The sequence below is a fragment of the Alosa sapidissima genome, chromosome 21 (assembly GCF_018492685.1).
Source record: "Alosa sapidissima isolate fAloSap1 chromosome 21, fAloSap1.pri, whole genome shotgun sequence".
In the NCBI taxonomy this organism is placed as follows: Eukaryota; Metazoa; Chordata; class Actinopteri; order Clupeiformes; family Clupeidae; genus Alosa; species Alosa sapidissima.
In genome coordinates this window covers 31,402,450-31,422,037 of record NC_055977.1, presented here as the reverse complement: position 1 = coordinate 31,422,037, position 19,588 = coordinate 31,402,450, and the positions used below count along the sequence as shown (strand labels likewise).

The window sequence follows — 19,588 nt, the reverse complement described above, 5'->3', positions numbered from 1 at the left end:
ACTCGTGTGTATGAAGTCGTCGTGGTCATAATGAAAACATTAATAAACGTTCTCTAAGTTGCTAGAATTGCTACCAAATCCTAAAAATACATGTAAAGTAATATAATACAGGTGGTATATAGAAGTTTTCAATGTAAACATCATTTTACAGTTACAAAATTAAAACAAAGTGGAGAGTGCTTTATACAGTCAACCTACCCAATGCAAAGCATACCGCTTCTGATCAGCTATGGCAACATTGCAAGGACAAAACGCAGCAGAGCTGCAGTATACCGTTTCTCCAAAGGGGGCTCCAAAACACCAATCTCAAAAAAGCTGCTTAAAGGGGTGGTTCAGGATTTTGGACATAGGACCTCATTTCCAAGTAAGCAAGTGTGATATTTATCAGTGGAGACCGTTTTCAACACGTTTCATCCAGTCCTTCTAATTGCAGAGTTCGCAGGTGCTAGGCTAGCGCAAGTCAACGGTATGTGCTAGCCTGCCACTAAAAACAGTCTTACCCACTCCAAAGTACACCCAAGGCAAATAAATTATAACGCCAGACTATCGATGTAAATGTCTGTATTGATAGTTTTATTTCTAACATTATTCTATCCTTGCATTTCAACGATCGCATTACATTTTGAGGGACTAGTGTCTTAGCAGCGGCGGAATTACACTTGCTCCAGTTAGTAGTACTGCGCCAAAAAGTAAACAGTAAAGCGCACTCCAATGGGGATACCTAGTAGTAGCCTTGGTAATATCAGTCCGCCGCTGAGATGCAAAATGACTACTACCAACTTCAGGGAACAAAGTATAACTATTGCAACGCGATGCGATGGTAGTTGTATTTCTTACACTATTCTATCAACACAGACATTTACATCGATTGTCTGGAATTTGCCTCGAGTGTCCTTTGGAGTAGGTAAGACTGTTTTTAGTGGCAGGCTAGCACATACCGTTGACTTGCGCTAGCCTAGCACCTGCGAACTCTGCAATTAGAACGACTGGATGAAACGTGTTGAAAACGGTCTCCACTGATAAATATCACACTTGCTTACTTGGAAATGAGGTCCTATGTCCAAAATCCTGAACCACCCCTTTAATTACGGCAAAAATCACATACAAACACTAAATTATATTTCTTACTCTGTTACACCCCTCCCCTGAATTTCACCAAATTCAAGCAGCAACCAAATAGTACTTCCTAAGGCAAAGAGTACACTACTTTCAAACACTAGACAGAGGGTCACCAATTACAGGACAGCCAACCACAAAGGTATCCAATAAGGATGAAGTGGAAGAAGAGGTGTGCAAACTCTCACACAACCAACCACTGGCAGTAGGGTGCCTTATACACCCCACAAGACCATAAAGCCATACACCATAAATTCCATAAATTCTCCACAAAGCTAATCAGAAAAGGTAGATAAATAATAATAATTCATTAACGTTTATATTAGTATATAGTTTGTAAATAAACAGTTGTAAGAAATGTTAGAAACTGTTAATTAGTGCCAAAAAGACATTTAGTTAACTATTAACACATATTAATACAATATTAGTTAATAGATTTGTTAAAATATTAATATACAGATTTTATGCAAACTAATATTGAATTAATGATAAAAAAAAAACTATTAACTTGTGCCAAATAAATATTTTAGTAACAATTAACAAATATTAACAAAGGGTTAGGTAATTACTAGTTTGCTATTTATTATGGCACCTTATTATGGAGTGTTACCAATTCCAGCAACAGCCCTGTTTATTTTGTGTTGTTTCAGTTGTCCTACAGTGATATTATTGTCTACGACAATCTAGGTAATTTAGCTCTTTATACATAGGCTTCATTGAGTAATTGAATAATTTGAAATGATACTTTGAATTCAAACAGAAACTCTTTTTTAATAATTGCTTGTATAGCCTACTTGAATATGGAGATCATGGCTACCTCTGATCAGTCAGAGTAATAGCAAATGAGGCCTACATCACTTTCAGTGCTCCATGACAGTTGAACATATATGCATATTTAAGGGAAATGCAAAGATTTTGTATATAATTAGGTGTGCCCGACCGATTTGAGGGCCGCTTGAGACAAATTTGCCAAGGCCAATTTTTGGTCCCAGTTCGCCCCTGCATGCAGGCAAGCACGCACACACACACACACACAGATAAACAGGCACACAAACCCTCACAAGTGAACCTATGCACATACTGTACACACACACACACAAAGAAAAGCACACGTATAAACAATACCAAACATACACTATGCACACAATTTACATACACAAAAGTAGGGGATGGAGATAATTGGTGGCGTTTTGAGCAAGACCGCTTATTTGCATTATCACTGAATGGCCTTACAGTGATGCTAACCGGGCAGGGTGCCACGTTGTTATTTTATACCACTAACAATGCTAAACATATAATTACACTTCTGTGGTAGTGTGGTGAGGGTTTCTACAGACAAACCAAAGAAAACTCATAAACTCCACCAATAAACACTTTAAAGAAGTTTCCTACCCATAGTCATACTAATGTAAACATACATGCCATCTGTACACATCATTCACATATGCCCAAAATACTACATATATAAAGGTCATATCAAACATATTACTAAAACAGGTATAAGAATAAAAGGGATACTACCTTTAAAGTAGGCTGCTCCTACAGAGCTGATGCCTCCATTCCGTGGCAGAGGTGCAGAGATGATTGGATTAATCTTGCCACCCGTTTCTCTCTTAAACCAATCATTGATTGTCTTCATATCACGAGGTCCCCCCAAGAGTGTAAAAGGTTTAACACCATAGTGCTTCTCCACATCACTCAGATAACCAGGCTTAAGACGTAACCCTACACACACACACACACACACACAAAACCATATGAAAATATATCCAGCACTCAGCAACCACTGATGATACAAAAAGTCTTTCTTTGTCACACACACATACTTACTCCTGGCTAATAGAACACGTGCAGCAGAGCTGAAGCCTTTTCCAGGGGCCTTCAGAGAGACCAGCAGTTCACTCAGGGTGTCATGTAATTTGATATCCTTAAGAGTGTGATACCGCAAAGCCCTGTATAGCTGTTTCTCCGCTTGCTCTGAGGCACCTGCATGTGGAAAGTTATGAAACCGTAACTAACATTGTCATGGGCATTAAGGGGCGAATTCTCCCATTCGCGCGTAAATCGTGTGTAAGCCCTTTTTTACGCACTCCAGTTACGTGCATTCTCCCATTCTCACTTCTGTCACACCTACAGCGTGTAAGTTCGAAATCAAGGTGGCCTTATTGAAAATAGAACCAGACTGATCTACCACCTCGTTAATTTAGGTTGATATGAAAACGTGGAACGTGGACTTTCTCATTGACCTTCTGAATGGCATTTCAATCCAGAAAAAACACAAACCAGTCTTTGATTTTGAAAACGTTAGCATGGTTAACTGAATGGCGAACGGCCGCAAACTGGCGTAAGACTGGGTTGCAATGAGGGCTTACAGTAAAATGGTCACCACATAGCCTGTAACAACAAAATGTAATAACAACAAAATGTAATAAATTTGCACGCCATTATGTAATAACATTTCCGCATTTTGTAATAATCTGCCACATTATGTAATAAACTGCCTCAATGCAATATGTAATACATTTTGCAGTTGTTATTACATGTTATTACATATTGCTGTTGTCATTGCAAAATGCGGGTGTTGCGAAAAAAATGGATAAAAATGTAATAATATGGTGCGTTTGAACAGCTTGATTAACTTTGTGGACACTGACTTACTGTATGGAACACTGAGCCCTGGAGGAAAAATGTTTGTTTGTTAAGAAGTTTTTGCATCTTTTCACGAATCTCTGGGATTTTCCTGTAGCCTATTACGCATCAAAGGGCGTATGACAACTTAGCCCTTCTTGTTTTATTAAGATAAAGTTCTTCTTTAAGTTACGGTGTAACAAAACCAGTTCAATTTTTGTTGGCCTAGCCAATATTTGGCAAACTCAGCTGCCAATTAAGGCCTAATTGAAAACCGTAATCCCGTCATATAGGTTTACTTCAGCCAAACGTTCGTGACTTTCTAAGGCTACAAACTGAATGTTCTGTATAGGCCTAGGTGGCTAGGCCTACCAAATAATATAATTCAGGGCTGACAACGAACTTGCCCATGCCCATTGCCCATTTTCACCAAATAACTGCCATTATTTGCTCCGCTCTAAGGTGCAAATTCTCCCATGTGAGTAAGTAATACAAAAACGTGCAACTAAGCGCTTTTCTGCCTGCGTACATTCTGCCCTTAACTTGCCTTTAACTTGTCTTTTTACTCAACATAGAGGCAGCTATGTGTTTAGGAGGAGCTACTCCAAAATCTGGCGTTTGTTATGTCAACAACTCTTGCGCGCATTCTGCCACTGACTTAAGCACTTTTCCAACTAAGCACTTCTGGGGACTATTAAGGTCGAGCACCACTACAAGATGAAACAGCATGTTGTTTGATGATTGCGCTTAAAGTAACTATGCAAATAATATTAATGGAAAGGTGTGTTCTCTCAACAAACCAGCGACCAGTTTAGGCCTATTAGCTACTTAAGTTAAGAGTGAGTTGGCTGACGCAGTCACAGAAGATGTAATGCATTCCCCTGTACAATAAAGTTTCCAGAGTAGGCCTAATCCTGTTTTGAAATGGTAGCAAATTTCTATAGGGTCTCCAATTGTGGGCTTTAAGCTTCTTAAAACCGAGCTGTGCTTAAATCGCCTATCTGTAAATATTTATATCAGGATATACAGTTCATGGCTAAGAGTTTGTCAGTGTAGCCATAATGATTTATTTGCACAAAATGCTAAGCATGTATTTAAGTGTCTTAAAACTTAAAGCTTACAGTAAATTGGTCAATGCATGATTTCATAACAGGACAAATAGAAAATATGTTAAATATGTTAAATATTTAACATATGTTAAATATTGTCAAAGAGAAAAAAAAAACTGATCATAAAATGTAATGTAAAAAGGAACGATGGTGTTGTAGAAATGTAGCGGAGTAAAAGTACAGATAGCATTAATTCCTGCAGGCGCCCCTAAACTTATACAGTAGTACAAAAAGGGTCTGTACTCATTAAACGAGGCATTGGAAAGTTTGCAAGTAGCCTACATCAGGAGTTTATTTAAATAACACTTGCCTGATGGCTTCTACTCTTTGCTGCTACCGCTCCTTCTGCATTAACTTTACTTCCGTGATTTGGGAAAAGCCAAAATTCTGGGCGTATGTTTGCTTTGCGGTCATCGTGCATATGACCCTAAGCTGAAATTCACTCCGAGCCATCACTTAAAGTGAAGGGAAGAATTTGCACTGGCTGAAAAGCCCTTAGTTACGCGCTTTTTTTTTTTACTTACGCACCCTTACGCCCCCTTACGTACATGGGAGAATTCGCTCCTAACTAAACACCACTACTCCAGAGGTAGCCAACCAGTCCAGCATTAAGATCCCCAAAAAACCCATGTCACTCTAATAAGCAGCACCCACTCTACAACAGCAACAGTGACTAGACATGGGCTAATGACACACAGGTTAATTTTGAATAGGTTTTCTTTTTCTTCAACTACAACACCAAATCAGAAAAAGTTGGGCCTCTGTGTAAAATGTTAATTTGCAAATCTCGTAAACCCATATTTAGTTGCAAAAGAACATAGATAACATATCAAATGTTTGAAAATGACAAATTTGATTATTTCATGGAAAATATGTTAAAGGTAATCTAAGCGATGCCATTCGTTTTTAGGCTAAAACATTTTATGTCACTTACTGCAAACATCACCTAACCAACCGCTAGCTGTCTGTGTCCTGAATACACTGTAAAAAAATGCAATCTCTGTGGATAGCCCAGGCTCCAGAAACGGCAACAAAAACAACCTGGGCAAACCTAACCCATAAAAACATAATAAACTGTTCAAATCACAGACGAGATGCGCGTTTAGGAGAGTTTGAACTGCACGGGAGCAGCACGGGAGGGAGGGGGAGGAAGTAGCGAGCTAGCTCTCTATTTTGTTTGAAAGTCAACAGAAGTGACGTTACCCAGCATTACCCAGTATTTTCTAAATGTGTCATTAGTCACGCAAGATAAAGAAAACAGAAACTGGATCGAAAACTAAAGTAAAATTCCGTTAATATTGGATTTTTGCCTTTTTTACTGTTTTTGTTGGGCTGAACCACACGTGGGGGGGGGGGGTAATGTCAGCTCGAGATCAGAACTTCAGATGCAGAGGGAGACATTGCTGCGTCCTGACCTATTTTTTACAGTAGCCTATGGTCCTGACACTTATGAGTAGGCCTACGTGTTCTAGCCTACTAATGTTCTGGGAGGCTTTGAAGACCTACATGAGCATTACCAATGGACTTGAGCCGCCTACAGGCCAATGTAGGCTATAATTGGCTGTTGACATTAATAAATGGATGGATAAACTGATAAATTAGGCTCACTGTTGTGTCTTTGTTTAGCCTAGTGAAACCTAGTCTAGCGTAAAGCGTTAAATAAGTAAAAATGCCATGTCAAACAGTGCTTGGGGTAGCCTGTATCCGGTATATAGCCAAGACTGACGTCGATGGCAAAGCATTCTGCTTTGGGGAATTATTTGCTATGGCATGGCCATGGTATTCAAATATACTGTATATGTTCAACATAGGCTGAAAGTTATGTTTAACGTGCCTTCTCCCAAAAAGTTTTAGTAATCTCTAAAGTAATGAGTCAAAATCACAAACAACTTCAGGCGGCACTCTCTTTCATCTAGCCTGGCCCAGCTAGATGGTGTTCTCCCCCCGGTGCTCGTGGTTCAGTCCTACCACAAGCGCAAAAAAGGAAAATTAGAAAATTGAAGCATCATTTACATGTTTAACTTCTGAACAGAAAACCGTAACTGTGCTCAATTGAAAATCAAAATAAGCAACAATAACCCATTTACTGTGCCATCCTAAAGAATGGATAACGGATTTTTAAGTCTATTTTAATATTTTTTCATGTGAATTCTGCAAATAGAACATAGCACTGCAAAGCGTTACACGGACCCTTAGAGCACCTTTAATTTTGAATTTGATAGCAGCAAAACATTTTAAAAAATGCTGGAAAAGTTGTGTATAAAAAGAGCATCACAGAGAGGCAGTCTCTGTGAAAAAAAAGAAAATCATTGTATGAGCTCAGGAAAACTTCTAATAACCATTGTCTATGACAGGGGTCGGCAACCTTTTTTGCCCGGAGAGCCACTTTTACCAATTTTTTTTTTTTTTTTTTTTATCTCAGAAGAGCCACATAAAGACGGTTACAAGAAAAAGTTTGGATATTTAACGTACAGTTACTTTCATTCATTCATTTACTTTCATTCAATTCAAGAGGATTTCTTAATACATTTTCTACTAGTTTTAAAAGTAATGTGCAAGTAACTTCAAATGTAAATTGGAATGACAGTAGGCTTCCCATGTAGGCTAAACACCACCCCCTATTTTCCCAGTGTCCTTTGGTATGCAAAGTAACATCATAGTTAACAACACAACACTCAATTTTCGTTGACATGTCATTGAACATGAATTTGAACATTAGGCCTACCAGAAATTAGATTTGGTGATGGCCTTGGAGTCTGGCTAGCTCATATTCAGTGAGGTGAAGTTTCATGCAAGAATTGAGGCTGTCATCATTTAAGGGCAACTCCACGCAAAACTGTCATATATCCATAACGCCAACTAAATACCATGGCATTGTGTTGGCGTTATGGATGTGACAGTTTTGCGCGGAATTGCCCTTAAACGTGAGCGCAGGTTTGTCTTTATATTTTTCATTTGTGAGAAAGAATTCTCACATGCAAGTGAAATAGGGTTAACACAGCAATACTAACTGGTTGCAGTGTGCGATATATAACGGGCAGTTCATTTCGCGTTTTCAGAATCAGTATTCGGATGGAAACTTTCCCATTTCAGCCCGCTTGTGTTCGCGCTCGCAAGCTGTGGTCACTGACGTTTCCTTTTTGACATTTTTCTTATCTAGCCTACAGCAAGTGCACACATCAACAATAACAATTAAAGTGTTCTCATTGACTGAAATAGAGGGAAATCTGTGATTTTGTTTGATATTGACATGGCAATGAACCGTGAATATAACAATATTGTGCAGGCTACGGTTACGGAGTCAAGTGAGATGGAAAGTTGTATAAATTACTCAGATAGACCTACAATATTACATTTTGAAAATGAACGAACTAAAATAAAATACATTTTAATTAAATACTCATTAATTATTTTCAAAAGCTGAGCCGCATCAGAGGAATCAAAGAGCCGCATGCGGCTCCGGAGCCGCGGGTTGCCGACCCCTGGTCTATGAGCACAATTTGATACTAAATTCACGAATGGTAATGTAAACTTTGCCATGCAATCTATTGAGACATGATACAGAAATGCCACTGTCTTATCTGGGCCTGAGCTAATTTAAAATGGACTGAAGTGGGAAAAGGTCCTGCCGTTAGATCAATCAATTGCAATTCATTTTGGAAATCATGGACTCCTATGAGGCTAAAGAGGAGAGTGACTCTCCAAATATCCAACTTGTTATAGTGTTCAGTTCAAAATCCAGCATCTATGATGGTGTGGAGGTGCATTAGTGCTTATGGCATGGGCATTTTGCACATGATTCAAGATTAAAGAGATTTATTTGTCACTTGCATAATTGCACAGCAACAAAGCAGTCAAATGAGGGATCGAGACAATAACTCTCTGCTGTGCAAAGGGAAAAAATAGTAGAAAAAGTAGAAGAGCAAGAAATAAAATTAAAAAAAACAAGAAGTAAAATAGAAAGCGGGAGCGGGCGGGATGAGAGAGGTGCGTTTGCGGGTGCGGGAGAAAAAGATGATTCACTGCACTCCCGCAAATTAAACATATGCGTAAAATAACATATAGAAAGTAGTGTATAGAATGATAGTTGAGCTGGATGTTGTGTTAGGCAAACGGGTTTAAGCAGCCTAACTGACATTGATATTGTCGTTTAGGCCTATAGGGTCCCATTTAGAAGTGGCCACTTCATTCGCGCTTTCCGTGATTCACGCAGCTGCGTGAAATGTATTACAACTTTTCGCCACGAGGTGGCAGCTTAAGTCCGCTGTAGCATTGCTGGTAAACAGGGCAGCGGACTGAATTCAGAGGCGTTGCAACGGCAGTGTGATTGGCAATCCACGGACCGGTGCCGGGCCGTGGGCTGGAGCTAGCTCACCGAAAAATAAGAAGGGTTCACTGGCCTGTTCTTCTTCAGTGAGTTTTTTTGGCAGTTTGCAAACGGAGTGCATTACCACCACCATCTGCTGGACTGAGGTGTAATGGCAAGTGTACCCCTCAGGCTCGTAATGGCCACCGGGTGAATAAGGCGAATTCAAAAGTCCATTTGACCCGGAAATAACAATACAATCCATCTTAAAGTGGTGCTTCCATCCTATTATGCTTTTAAACAAAAGTTTCACTCGGGTACATACACAAATAGACCCTAGGTTGCATTTTGGCGAGAGTTATGCTTTAATAAGGGAGAGGTTGTTGTCCTGGCACCACTCCACAAGGCTAGCACCTTCCTCCTGTATGAGGACTTTTTCCGGTGGGCCGCTTCACTTTTGGGCCGGTAAAGGAAAAACATATTGGCATTTGTCAAGTTAGTCTATCTTCTCTTAAAGTAGGCTACTCACGCTCCGCAATATATGCCTGACACCACGAGAACGTGGACACCGCAGCCTCTGCATGGGTTGTAGCCTACCATGTGAGGGAGTTCTCCCCTCCCAAAAAGAGTTGGTTGGGTTCATATAGCCCGTCTTTTCCAAAAAGTTTTCTCAGATAGGCCTACCGATAGCCGGGCCGGCCCTACCGTAGCGATTTAAGCGTCAGGGAGGATGGATGATATAAAGGGGCCAGGAGGGACTGAAAAGGCCAGGTAAAAAAGAAAGGAAGGCATTGGAGGAGGATGTTGCCAAATTTGCCAAGCTTCCAGATTTTTTTTTAAGACAGACACTGGCAACTGGTAAGAGAGATATCAATGATTTGCAACGTAATTATTGGGTAATATCGGATGTTAGCGTTGTCAACCTATTCACAAGCAACTTATTCAATTAATTAAAATATTAGCCTTTTTGTATCATCCAACATTGTGATTCATAGACTTTGCGAATATTATGCAAATGATAACAAAACCCAAGCTTGATCTGTGTGGCTATGCAGTACAAATTGTAGCCTCTGAGCAGTTAGATCAGCCAGTCCCTGATAATGAGCCCATAATTAGCGATGAGGAGGCCTTGAGGGACAAGTAGAGGATAAAAGAGTAAACAATATGAATTAAAATTATTTAATGTAAGAAAGATCAGTATATGACAGTAATCTACTAACCTGACCCTAGCCAGATGAATTTCGCTCCGCCTAGCTCCACTCATCCATCTGGAACCGATCCATTGAAGTGTTGCTTCAGAAGGCTGGGCCGAATCAAAAAATGCTTGCATATGATTGAATAAGTCACTTGTCCGTCATCTATTGACGTGCTACTTCAACCACTCACATCGAAGCCAACCCGTGACGCTAATAACAGTGTCACAGTCGCTTCTACGCTATGTCACATCTATGAAACTCCCGCCCTGCGTCCTGATTGGCTGAACCATAAAGTCGGTTGCAGAAATCACTCTCAATGGAAGAGGTCCCAGATGGATGTGAGTGAAGCTAGGCGGAGCTATAGCGGAACGAAATTCATCAACCTATATTCCTTGTTTGCTCAGAAGTGAGTGTAGTAAAGGAGCAGCCTATCACCAAACACCAATATGATAGCCTACCCACGCTGAAAAACATGTAAACATTAGTTCAATATGCCTCTTTGTGGAAGAGTGGAATTACAAATGCTTTATTTCTTTCTGTTTTTGTTAATATCCTTGTGGAATAGTGAAATATTTTTGTTAACTTCTCAGTTTAAGTAAATTATTATATAACCTTTACACATTTGTTGAACTATGGTACTAATAAAAACTACAGGATAGTAAGAACTGAACTGTTGCTTAATTTATCCAATTTCCACCACCATGGAAAAAGTGGGCTGGTCTTGGGCCTGAAACTCTCTAACTGAATTTGATAACCCTGGTGTTGGGCTGGGTTGAGACAGTCATGTGTGAAGAGAGTGTACAACATGGGACTCAGTACACAGCCTTGTGGGGTTCCTGTGTTGATAATTATTTCACTGGATGTAATATTGCCCAGTCTGACTAACTGGGGTCTGCCTGTTTAAAGCAACACCAAAGAGTTTTTTCTACCTTAAAATAATGTTTCCAAAATCGTTTCAGTGGTTCATCAACTCGTAACACTGTGCACGGCACTTCTGCATTCGCTTCGCGGCCCTCTATCAGCTATAACCGCACTATGTAAGTTTACCAGATCGGGTAGCGAATCTGTAGTTCAGTGGAATGAGACATAAGAAACTACAAATATGACTTGCATCTGATGTCGCAATACATCACACTTTCATAAAATCATGCAACATATTCTACCTTGTCTGTGGACATTGTTATGTCCAAAGCCAGTGCTGGATAAACAAATAGTGCGTGCGACAGAGGAAAAGTTCTTTGGTGTTGCTTTAAAAAGTCCAGGACCATTTTGCAGGGGCTTGATGGCACACCCTATGCCCCAGTAACACATACACGTTGAAGGCTTCACGTTGCTATACATGTGATGCAGTGTGTTTTTTCTCCCGTGTAGAGAAAGCGACATGCTGTTGATATGTCCTGGCTAAATTCCCAACCTGGCCGATACAATCTGGCCCCCTAATCATCCCTCCAATGTACTTAGCTCATTCACTCCCTCACGCTCCACCTCAGGCTGGTGTGGTGAGCGTTCCGGTCCATAATGGCTGCAGTGCATCACCCAAGTGGGTGCTACACATGGGTGGTGGTTAGTGAGGTTCCCCTTCACTGTGAAACACTTTGAGTGTCGTGAAAAGCGCTTTATACATGTAATGTGGTGTTGTTTTTGTTGATATGCTGGCAACACATTTTTTAAGTTACAGTGACTGAAGTCACCAGTCACTATGAACACTGCCTCAACGTGTTTGTTTTCTTGTGTGTTAATAGCCTCGTACAGCACCCCTATTGCTTCAATGGGGTTTACACAGGGTGGGATGTTAACAGATATGAATGAACAGATGAATGAATGAACAGAATGAACAGTTGTGAACTCCCTCGGTAGATAAAAGGGTCTGCATTTCAACATCACATATTCCACATCCCACAAGCAGTGTTTGCTGACAGTCTGTATGTCTGAGCTAGCCTGACGAGCCAGAGCCTGTAGGGTGTTTGTTGTGTGTTTGGGATGGGGCCTAAGCTAACGGGCCAAGCTAACAGGCTAATTTGTTTTGTGTTTGTGATGGGCTGTGCCTAGGTTGATGGTTGGTTGGCCAAGGTTTTTTATGGTTATGGTTCAGTCCACATCAACGGGACGGACCAACCTAGCCAACCTTGACCATGCCTGGGCTGGTTAAGAGTATTTTGGGTATTGGATATTTCAATGTGGTAATATGGTGGCAGCATGGAGGGGAGTGTCTCCAGGACGCTGGTTTCACTGTTAAGCCTTCATGAGGTGTCGTGGGCCTAACTTAACGAAACATCGGTGAATGAGGGTGCCCACTTGATAACCCCAATGACATGCCGCATACTATATAGGCTACTGCTGTTGGATGGGCCATTTGTATTGTGCTTGTGACCATTTGTTGGCGGATTTGTGGGTAGTGTGCTTTTTAAAGTTAAACTTGAGCAGGGGCTTCTGAATGTGTTTTTTACCTTGGATTTTGGCACAAGGGATTTTAACATCTAATCCTGTGTATTAATGTAATGCTGAGCTAGCCTGACGAGCCAGAGCCTGTAGGGTCTGGGAACTCACCATTGGCAGTCTGGTGCCAGTCTGGTTGGTCTGGATCCGCTTGACGGATCTGGTGCCAATAAGGGCTAAGACTGGCCCAGTTCCGTATGATACTCCGTGTTACTGACGTGTTCCAGATCTGCTTATCATATGCAATACGGGTCCACTTATTGTGTGTGGTACGGACCCGTTTATGATTGGTAATTATCCAGAAAAATCTGTTTGCAATAGGCTACACATTTGCAACAGGTTCGTTTAGGTTCACCCAGGCTACAAGTTCGTAATGTTTTCCCAAGAGCTTAACTAATAAACAGCATAAGCTAAGCTACAAACACAATAGGAAAAAAAAAACGTTATACATAAGTGTCTTATTATTTTTTATTTATATCAACAACCTGGCTGTAGAAGTGCAATCCCAGACAACGTTTAAGTAGGTGTTAATTCCACTGTTCCCATCGATATTCAGGCTTCAGGTCTTCATGCCTCAGTCATCTCCATGGTCAATCTGAAACAACACAAAATAAACTGTCCAATAGCCATTTATTCCTTTTACACTCGTCTTTTATCATCAGTGATCCTGTTAGTGTTATCACTGTTTTTCCAAAATAGTTATTGCGATTGCTGTTTTGCCCACTGTAAGCTAATAAACTAGTATATTGCTGAAAAATAATAGCATAGTTAACCTTACAGTAAAGTTATCAATCACTTGGCTGCTTGTTGTTGTCTCTGAATAAACCAACAAAGAGATAAAAAGCAGATAGCCTACCTTGAAAAGTTGGACTGCATCCTAGTCCAACCGCAGGCTGGCTGATCATGGCAAAAGATTGATAGTGAGCAAAGCAAAGATCCTTGATTAACGTTATGCGTGGGTTGCCTCATAGCACTGTTAGATCTGACACAAACAACAATTGACTACTTTTACCACTGCTAGGTAATAATAAAAATAATGAAATGAGCATTTGACCAATACTGTCACTGTCTAATGACTACATCAGTCCCCCAAGTCCCCTGTCACTCGTGGTGTCAGGGTTCTGTACTTGGGCCCCTCCTCTCTCTCATATACATCCTCCCTCTTGGCCAGATTATTCGCAGCCACGGTCTCAACTTCCACTGCTATGCAGATGACATCCAACTCTATCTTACCACTCCCTCTCCCTCTGACCCCCCACCACGCTCCCTCACTGAATGCCTCTCTGACTTAAAATTATGGATGCAAAACAATTTTCTCAAGCTCAACACAGACAAAACCGAAATTCTGCTTATTGGCCCTAAAAGCATCCTCACCAAATCTCCCCATCTCACTCTTAACATTGATGGCTCATCTGTCCACTCCACCCCTGTTGTTAAAAACCTTGGCATTCAGCTTGACTCCACCCTTATCTTTGATCCTCATATCAAATCACTCACAAAGATTGCTTTTTTTCACCTCCGTAACATTGCACGCCTCCGACCCTTCCTCTCTGCTAGTGATGCACAGACTTTGGTTCACTCTTTCATTATGTCCCGTTTAGATTACTGCAACTCACTTTTCCTTGGTCTCCCCACTAAAACCCTTCAAAGACTACAATATATTATAAACTCTGCAGCTAGGCTCCTCACCCATACCAGACGATCAGCACACATCCCCCCCATTCTCCATCAACTCCATTGGCTACCAGTTCCGTCCCGGATCAAATACAAAGTACTACTACTCACCTTCAAAGCCCTCCACCACCTTGCTCCCCCCTACATCTGCGACCTCCTGACCCCTTACACTCCTTCCCGCTCACTCAGATCCTCTGACCAAAACCTCTTGGCTATCCCCCGCTCCAGACTCTCCACCCTGGGTGGCAGGTCCTTCAGTGCCTTGGCCCCCAAACTCTGGAACTCCCTCCCCCAACCCCTTCGTGTCTGTCCTTTTCTTCCTTTCTTCAAAGCACATCTCAAGACCTTTCTGTTTAATGATCACTTTTCCTCCATACCCAACACATAGTTCCTACAGATAACTTGTCTTTGTTGTATTGTTTTGTTTTTTGTTATTGTATTTCCCTGCCTTTGTCTCTGTTGTATTGTTTGTTTGTTTGTTATTGTGTTTCCCTGCCTTCCTACTATGTAAAGCGACCTTGGGTTTGAGAAAGGCGCTATATAAAATAAACGTATTATTATTATTATTATTATTATTATTATTATTATTATTCCAAATGCCATTCCAAAATAACTTTTTCTTCAGCAGTCAGTTGACAATGAAGTAGGGAATGGACAGTCAATTTAGCAGAATCAGCACCTTAATTAATGTCATTATTACCACCTGGGTCTAATGTGAAAAAATGGTCCTTCGGCTCATATCCTTATCACAGGTTTGGGCCAAATCAGTGTTCTGTATTTTAAATGCATCTCCTGACTTCTGGTTGAGTTGTGGAAATCGGACCTGGGACAAATCTGTAAACCAGTGAAAACACAGCATTTCTAGCAGAGCTGAAACCTCTATCAGGTGCAGATCTGGCCCACAGTCAGATACCGTATGTCCGCTACAGGCGGATCTAAAGGCTTTTATGCGGATCCGTCCCAAAGGAAATTGTCATCTGGGTATCCAGCCAAACAGCTGATTCCGGGATACTGTCCAATAGCCAGATCTCAGTACAAATCAGCGCAGAGCAGTCTCTCACTTCTTGCTGGGATGTAATCCTGGTTTTAAGTTCATCCATCTTATTTTTGAGATATTGGACGTTTGCGAGAAGAAGGCTAGGGAGAGGTGGCCTGCTAGCCCTTGCCTCTAGCCATGTAACCCGCCTCTCTTCCGCGCCGCCGCTTGGGTTGATCCTTTGACCGGCTGCATTGTTCCCTGGTCACCACCACAAGCAGGTCTAACTTGGAGTTCCTCCGGGGGGAATATTCCAAATCGGGCAAATTGAGGACAAAGTCGTTGTGTTGTTTACCAATCTCCAGCAATGGAGGGCGCCATCACTTTGGAAACTAATAAACTAATTAATTCAAACTAAGCAATCAATAATTTACAAGGCCAGCTTATATGAACCAATTAATTATTTTGATGACGAAACAAGACGCATTTCGCCTATGCTTCATCAGGTTCAACCTGATGAAGCATAGGCGAAATGCGTCGTTCACTAAAAAATAAAATCAGCAAAGAAATCCCACCAGTGTGCGGTGATTCTTCACTCTCCTGTCTATTACTTACAAAGTACTATGTTAGTCTGACTGTTTTGGGAAACAGTTGTGATTTAGATGTTGGTTAGTTGAATAATGCATTGTATCACGCTAGTAAAAAGCTAACCTCCGTAGTTGTACGGGAAGCACACCCCTGATTGGTATTCAGTATCAGACAATACTCATAATATTGTATTGGGAGAAACACAGTTCTATAAGTGCATCCTTAGCAAGCATTATGATTTCATATATGTTTTCCTTACCCATTGACAGTTGTGTAAGTGCAACAGATACACTTATAGGAGACATAAAGACGTTGGTTGTGGGGTCTTGTGATGTCAGCTGGCGGAATAAGTTATATCCAAAATCTGAGATTGCTGCAGCCATCTTAGTAGTTGGTGTTATGAATAGGTCAACCATTTCCTCTTCACCTTCACCCACTTCAGATTGTGTCTAAACCAGGAGGGATATGTATTTGAAGACAATGTACAAAATTATTGAAAAAAAGTGAAAAGGAAGAATGTACAAAATAGTAAATAGATGTAGGTCTAACCATCTGAGCTGAGCAGAGAGACAGGAACCCTCCAAGACATAGAAGCATAAATGTCCTCTTCATCCTGAAACAAGTATTATATAAAGTTCTCTACAGTCAAACTTTTGAGGAAGTTCATTTGAAAACAGGTCTTCCATTTCAAGACTACTTTGTGAACAGCTGTAAAAATGGTAAAAGCATGGAACATGTAACATTCAATTCTTGAATCTTGTTTTGATGGAGTGCCATCATTTCAGTTGAGTATGCGCTCTGACTGCCATACCAACCAAGGCTTTGAACCGGTTCCCAAAAACGAAAACCAGAAACTTTTGATGTTTTGCTAGGAACAGATGGTGGTGATGATCGTGTATTACATTATGTGTGTGCCTGTCTGTGTGCACATCCTGCCAACCATACATCGCTGACATTAACACTAACATTAATTCCTAAAAACATGTGACCATATCTCAACATATCTGCACATACCTTTGAACTATAGACGTAGATCTGAGATCTACACTGAGACATTCTGAGTATTATATTGTTGCAGGAGGACGATGCCGACAACTATATGAAGCATGCATACATTTGAATCATGTGCTGTGACATCTGTGAAACTTAGCTGTGCTGTTAGACCTCTGTTTTTAGACCTGAGCTGTGCTGTGTGAAAATTAAGATTCTAACCTAAGTTCTGTCTAAAACTGATCATCTGAAGGGCTGAATCTTGTTCTTCAGTCTATATCACCATCAAAAGTGACCTATTTATTACAACTAGAAAAGCATTTCCTGAAGGAAATACAGTGCATGAAAATGCAAAAATATGATGTAAAATATCATACAGAGTAAAAACAAACTATATTGGTTGCTAAGTAGATGAGGTTTAAAATAGTTGGAATGACTGAACAGTTAAATAGGTGGATACTTTAAATGGTTAAATTATTTAGGTAGATAGTTGACGATGACTGACAGTTGGAATGGCTCTAATGTTCGCAAATATGTTTACAAAGATAATAATGCTAACCAAGTTACTATGCTAACTAGCATGCTAACCATATGACTTAGCTAACTTAGCTAATCATTTTTAGCAGTTATGCTAACTAACATGCTAACATGCTAACCGTATGACTTAGCTAACTTAGCTAATCATTTTTAGTAGTTATGCTAACTATGCTAACCATGTTACTTAGCTAACTTAGCTAATATTTTGTAGCAGTTTTGCTAAAAATGCTAACAATGTTAACAATGTTAACATGCTAACTATGTTAACCATGCTAACTAGCTACAGTGGGTAGGAGTCATAGTTGATGACAACAGTTACAATGGCTGAACAGTTAAAAAGTTCAGTAGTTTAAAGGGTTAAATTGTTTAACAGTGAAATATTGTAGTGAGGACTTTTATTTTGAAACAGTTTTTTGGCAGAGGAAGCAGTTGAACAGGATGTGTAGTCTTAATAGGGCCAGTTTGTATGCTTAAAGCCTGAGACTGGCAGTTGATCCAGGTGGCCGGAACACCTGCCATAGGATTCTAATTGCTTAACGGCCGTATTGTGATGTCATAATCATAATGTTAAGTCAATGGGGAAATTTTGATAGTTTTTAATTAATAGTGTAAAAAGTATAAAAGTTACAAAGATGAAAAATACATTGCCCGGGTGTCCTAAGTAAGATCTACGTGACAAAGTTTGAATGAAGTTTCTACGTTAAGCGGTTGAAGCTGCATTAATTGCGTTAGAAGAAGAAGAAGAAGAAGAAGAAGAAGAAGAAGAAGAAGAAGCCTAGGAAGAACAGTACAGTGCATTTTCAAGGATACAAGGAAGTTTATTGTCACATGCATATAGTTACTGGAAGTAAGAAATGCAGTGAAATTATGTCTGGTGTCAGCCTATTTGTGCATTAATGGGGGGGGTAAAAAGTGCAGTAGAAGAGGGGTTTAGTAGATTAAGTGGCAAGGGCTGCATAAAAAAGGTGGGGGAGGATTGGGATTGGGTGGGGGGCACCAACAAGGAGCACCCAAGAGCAACAGGGGCAAGGAAAAACTCCCTTACCAAGGAAGAAACCTTGGGCAGATCCACGGCTCAAGGGGCTAACCCAACTGCCAGGGGTCTTGGTGTGTGTGTTGGGGGGATGACAGGGGAGATGGGATAGTGTGCTGTGTATGTGGGGAGAGGGCAGTGTGCAATATGTGTGTTGGAGAAGCTTCCTCATGAGAGGGGGGGAAGAAAGGCTAGGCAATCAAGGACATGGGTAGATGGAGGAGAAATCAAAAATAATAAATAAAAAGTGTGCAAAAGTTGGAGAAAGTCAGATATGTGTGTGTGTGTGTGTGTGTGTGTGTGTGTGTGTGTGTGTGTGTGTGTGTGTGTGTGTGTTTTGACGTGTGATGAAATAAGAAAATAAATAAAAGGTCTGTAGCATAGGGAGAGGGATGTAAAAGTGTAAAAGTGTAAAAGTTCATGCACTGTAATTAACTGAGACCTATAGCTCTTGCTGCATTTTCAGAATTACCACTGATAAATAAGATCTGTCTTAGGATAATATGATTGGCATTATCAAATTCTGTACATATATTAGGGCTGTCAATCAATTAAAAAACATAATCTAATCGAATTAATTGCATACTCTGTGATTAATTCATCTAAATGAATCGCATATATAAATTTCGCTGTGAAAGTATTTTAAATATTTAAATTCAAATGAATCATTGAAAAATCAGCATTAGTGACATTAAAGTTCAAAAACTCTTTCATTATTATTTTCACTGTTCAAATAATGGCCATATGACCTAATATCCAATTCAAAAGTGCTTCGGGAAGAAGTTTTTTTTCATACAGGCATTTCAGGCCTATAACCTAGGGGACACAATGGAAATAAATTAACACTCCCCTGAATGTCAACACTATTTCTTAGCATTGATGTGCGACTTTAGAGTTAGTTGACAAACTCCGGTGATATGCAAATTCCTTGCTGCAGACATTGCAGAGGGCTTTATTTTAATCAACACTTTATTTTTATCAACATCAGGCCGTTTTTTA

At 40.3% G+C, this 19,588-nt stretch overlaps 1 protein-coding gene across 1 annotated transcript in view; it reads right to left on the bottom strand.

Moving 5' to 3' along the window:
• serpinf1 (serpin peptidase inhibitor, clade F (alpha-2 antiplasmin, pigment epithelium derived factor), member 1) overlaps positions 1 to 19,588 on the bottom strand; it is a 117,241-nt gene that overhangs the window by 66,634 nt on the left and 31,019 nt on the right. The window contains exons 2-5 of the mRNA XM_042076139.1: positions 16,579 to 16,642; positions 16,289 to 16,478; positions 2,947 to 3,102; positions 2,638 to 2,841 (exon numbers count right to left, since the gene is read on the bottom strand). Coding sequence (XP_041932073.1) covers positions 2,638 to 2,841; positions 2,947 to 3,102; positions 16,289 to 16,478; positions 16,579 to 16,641 — 613 coding nt within the window. The 5' untranslated portion in view covers position 16,642. The remainder of the gene's footprint in view (positions 1 to 2,637; positions 2,842 to 2,946; positions 3,103 to 16,288; positions 16,479 to 16,578; positions 16,643 to 19,588) is intronic.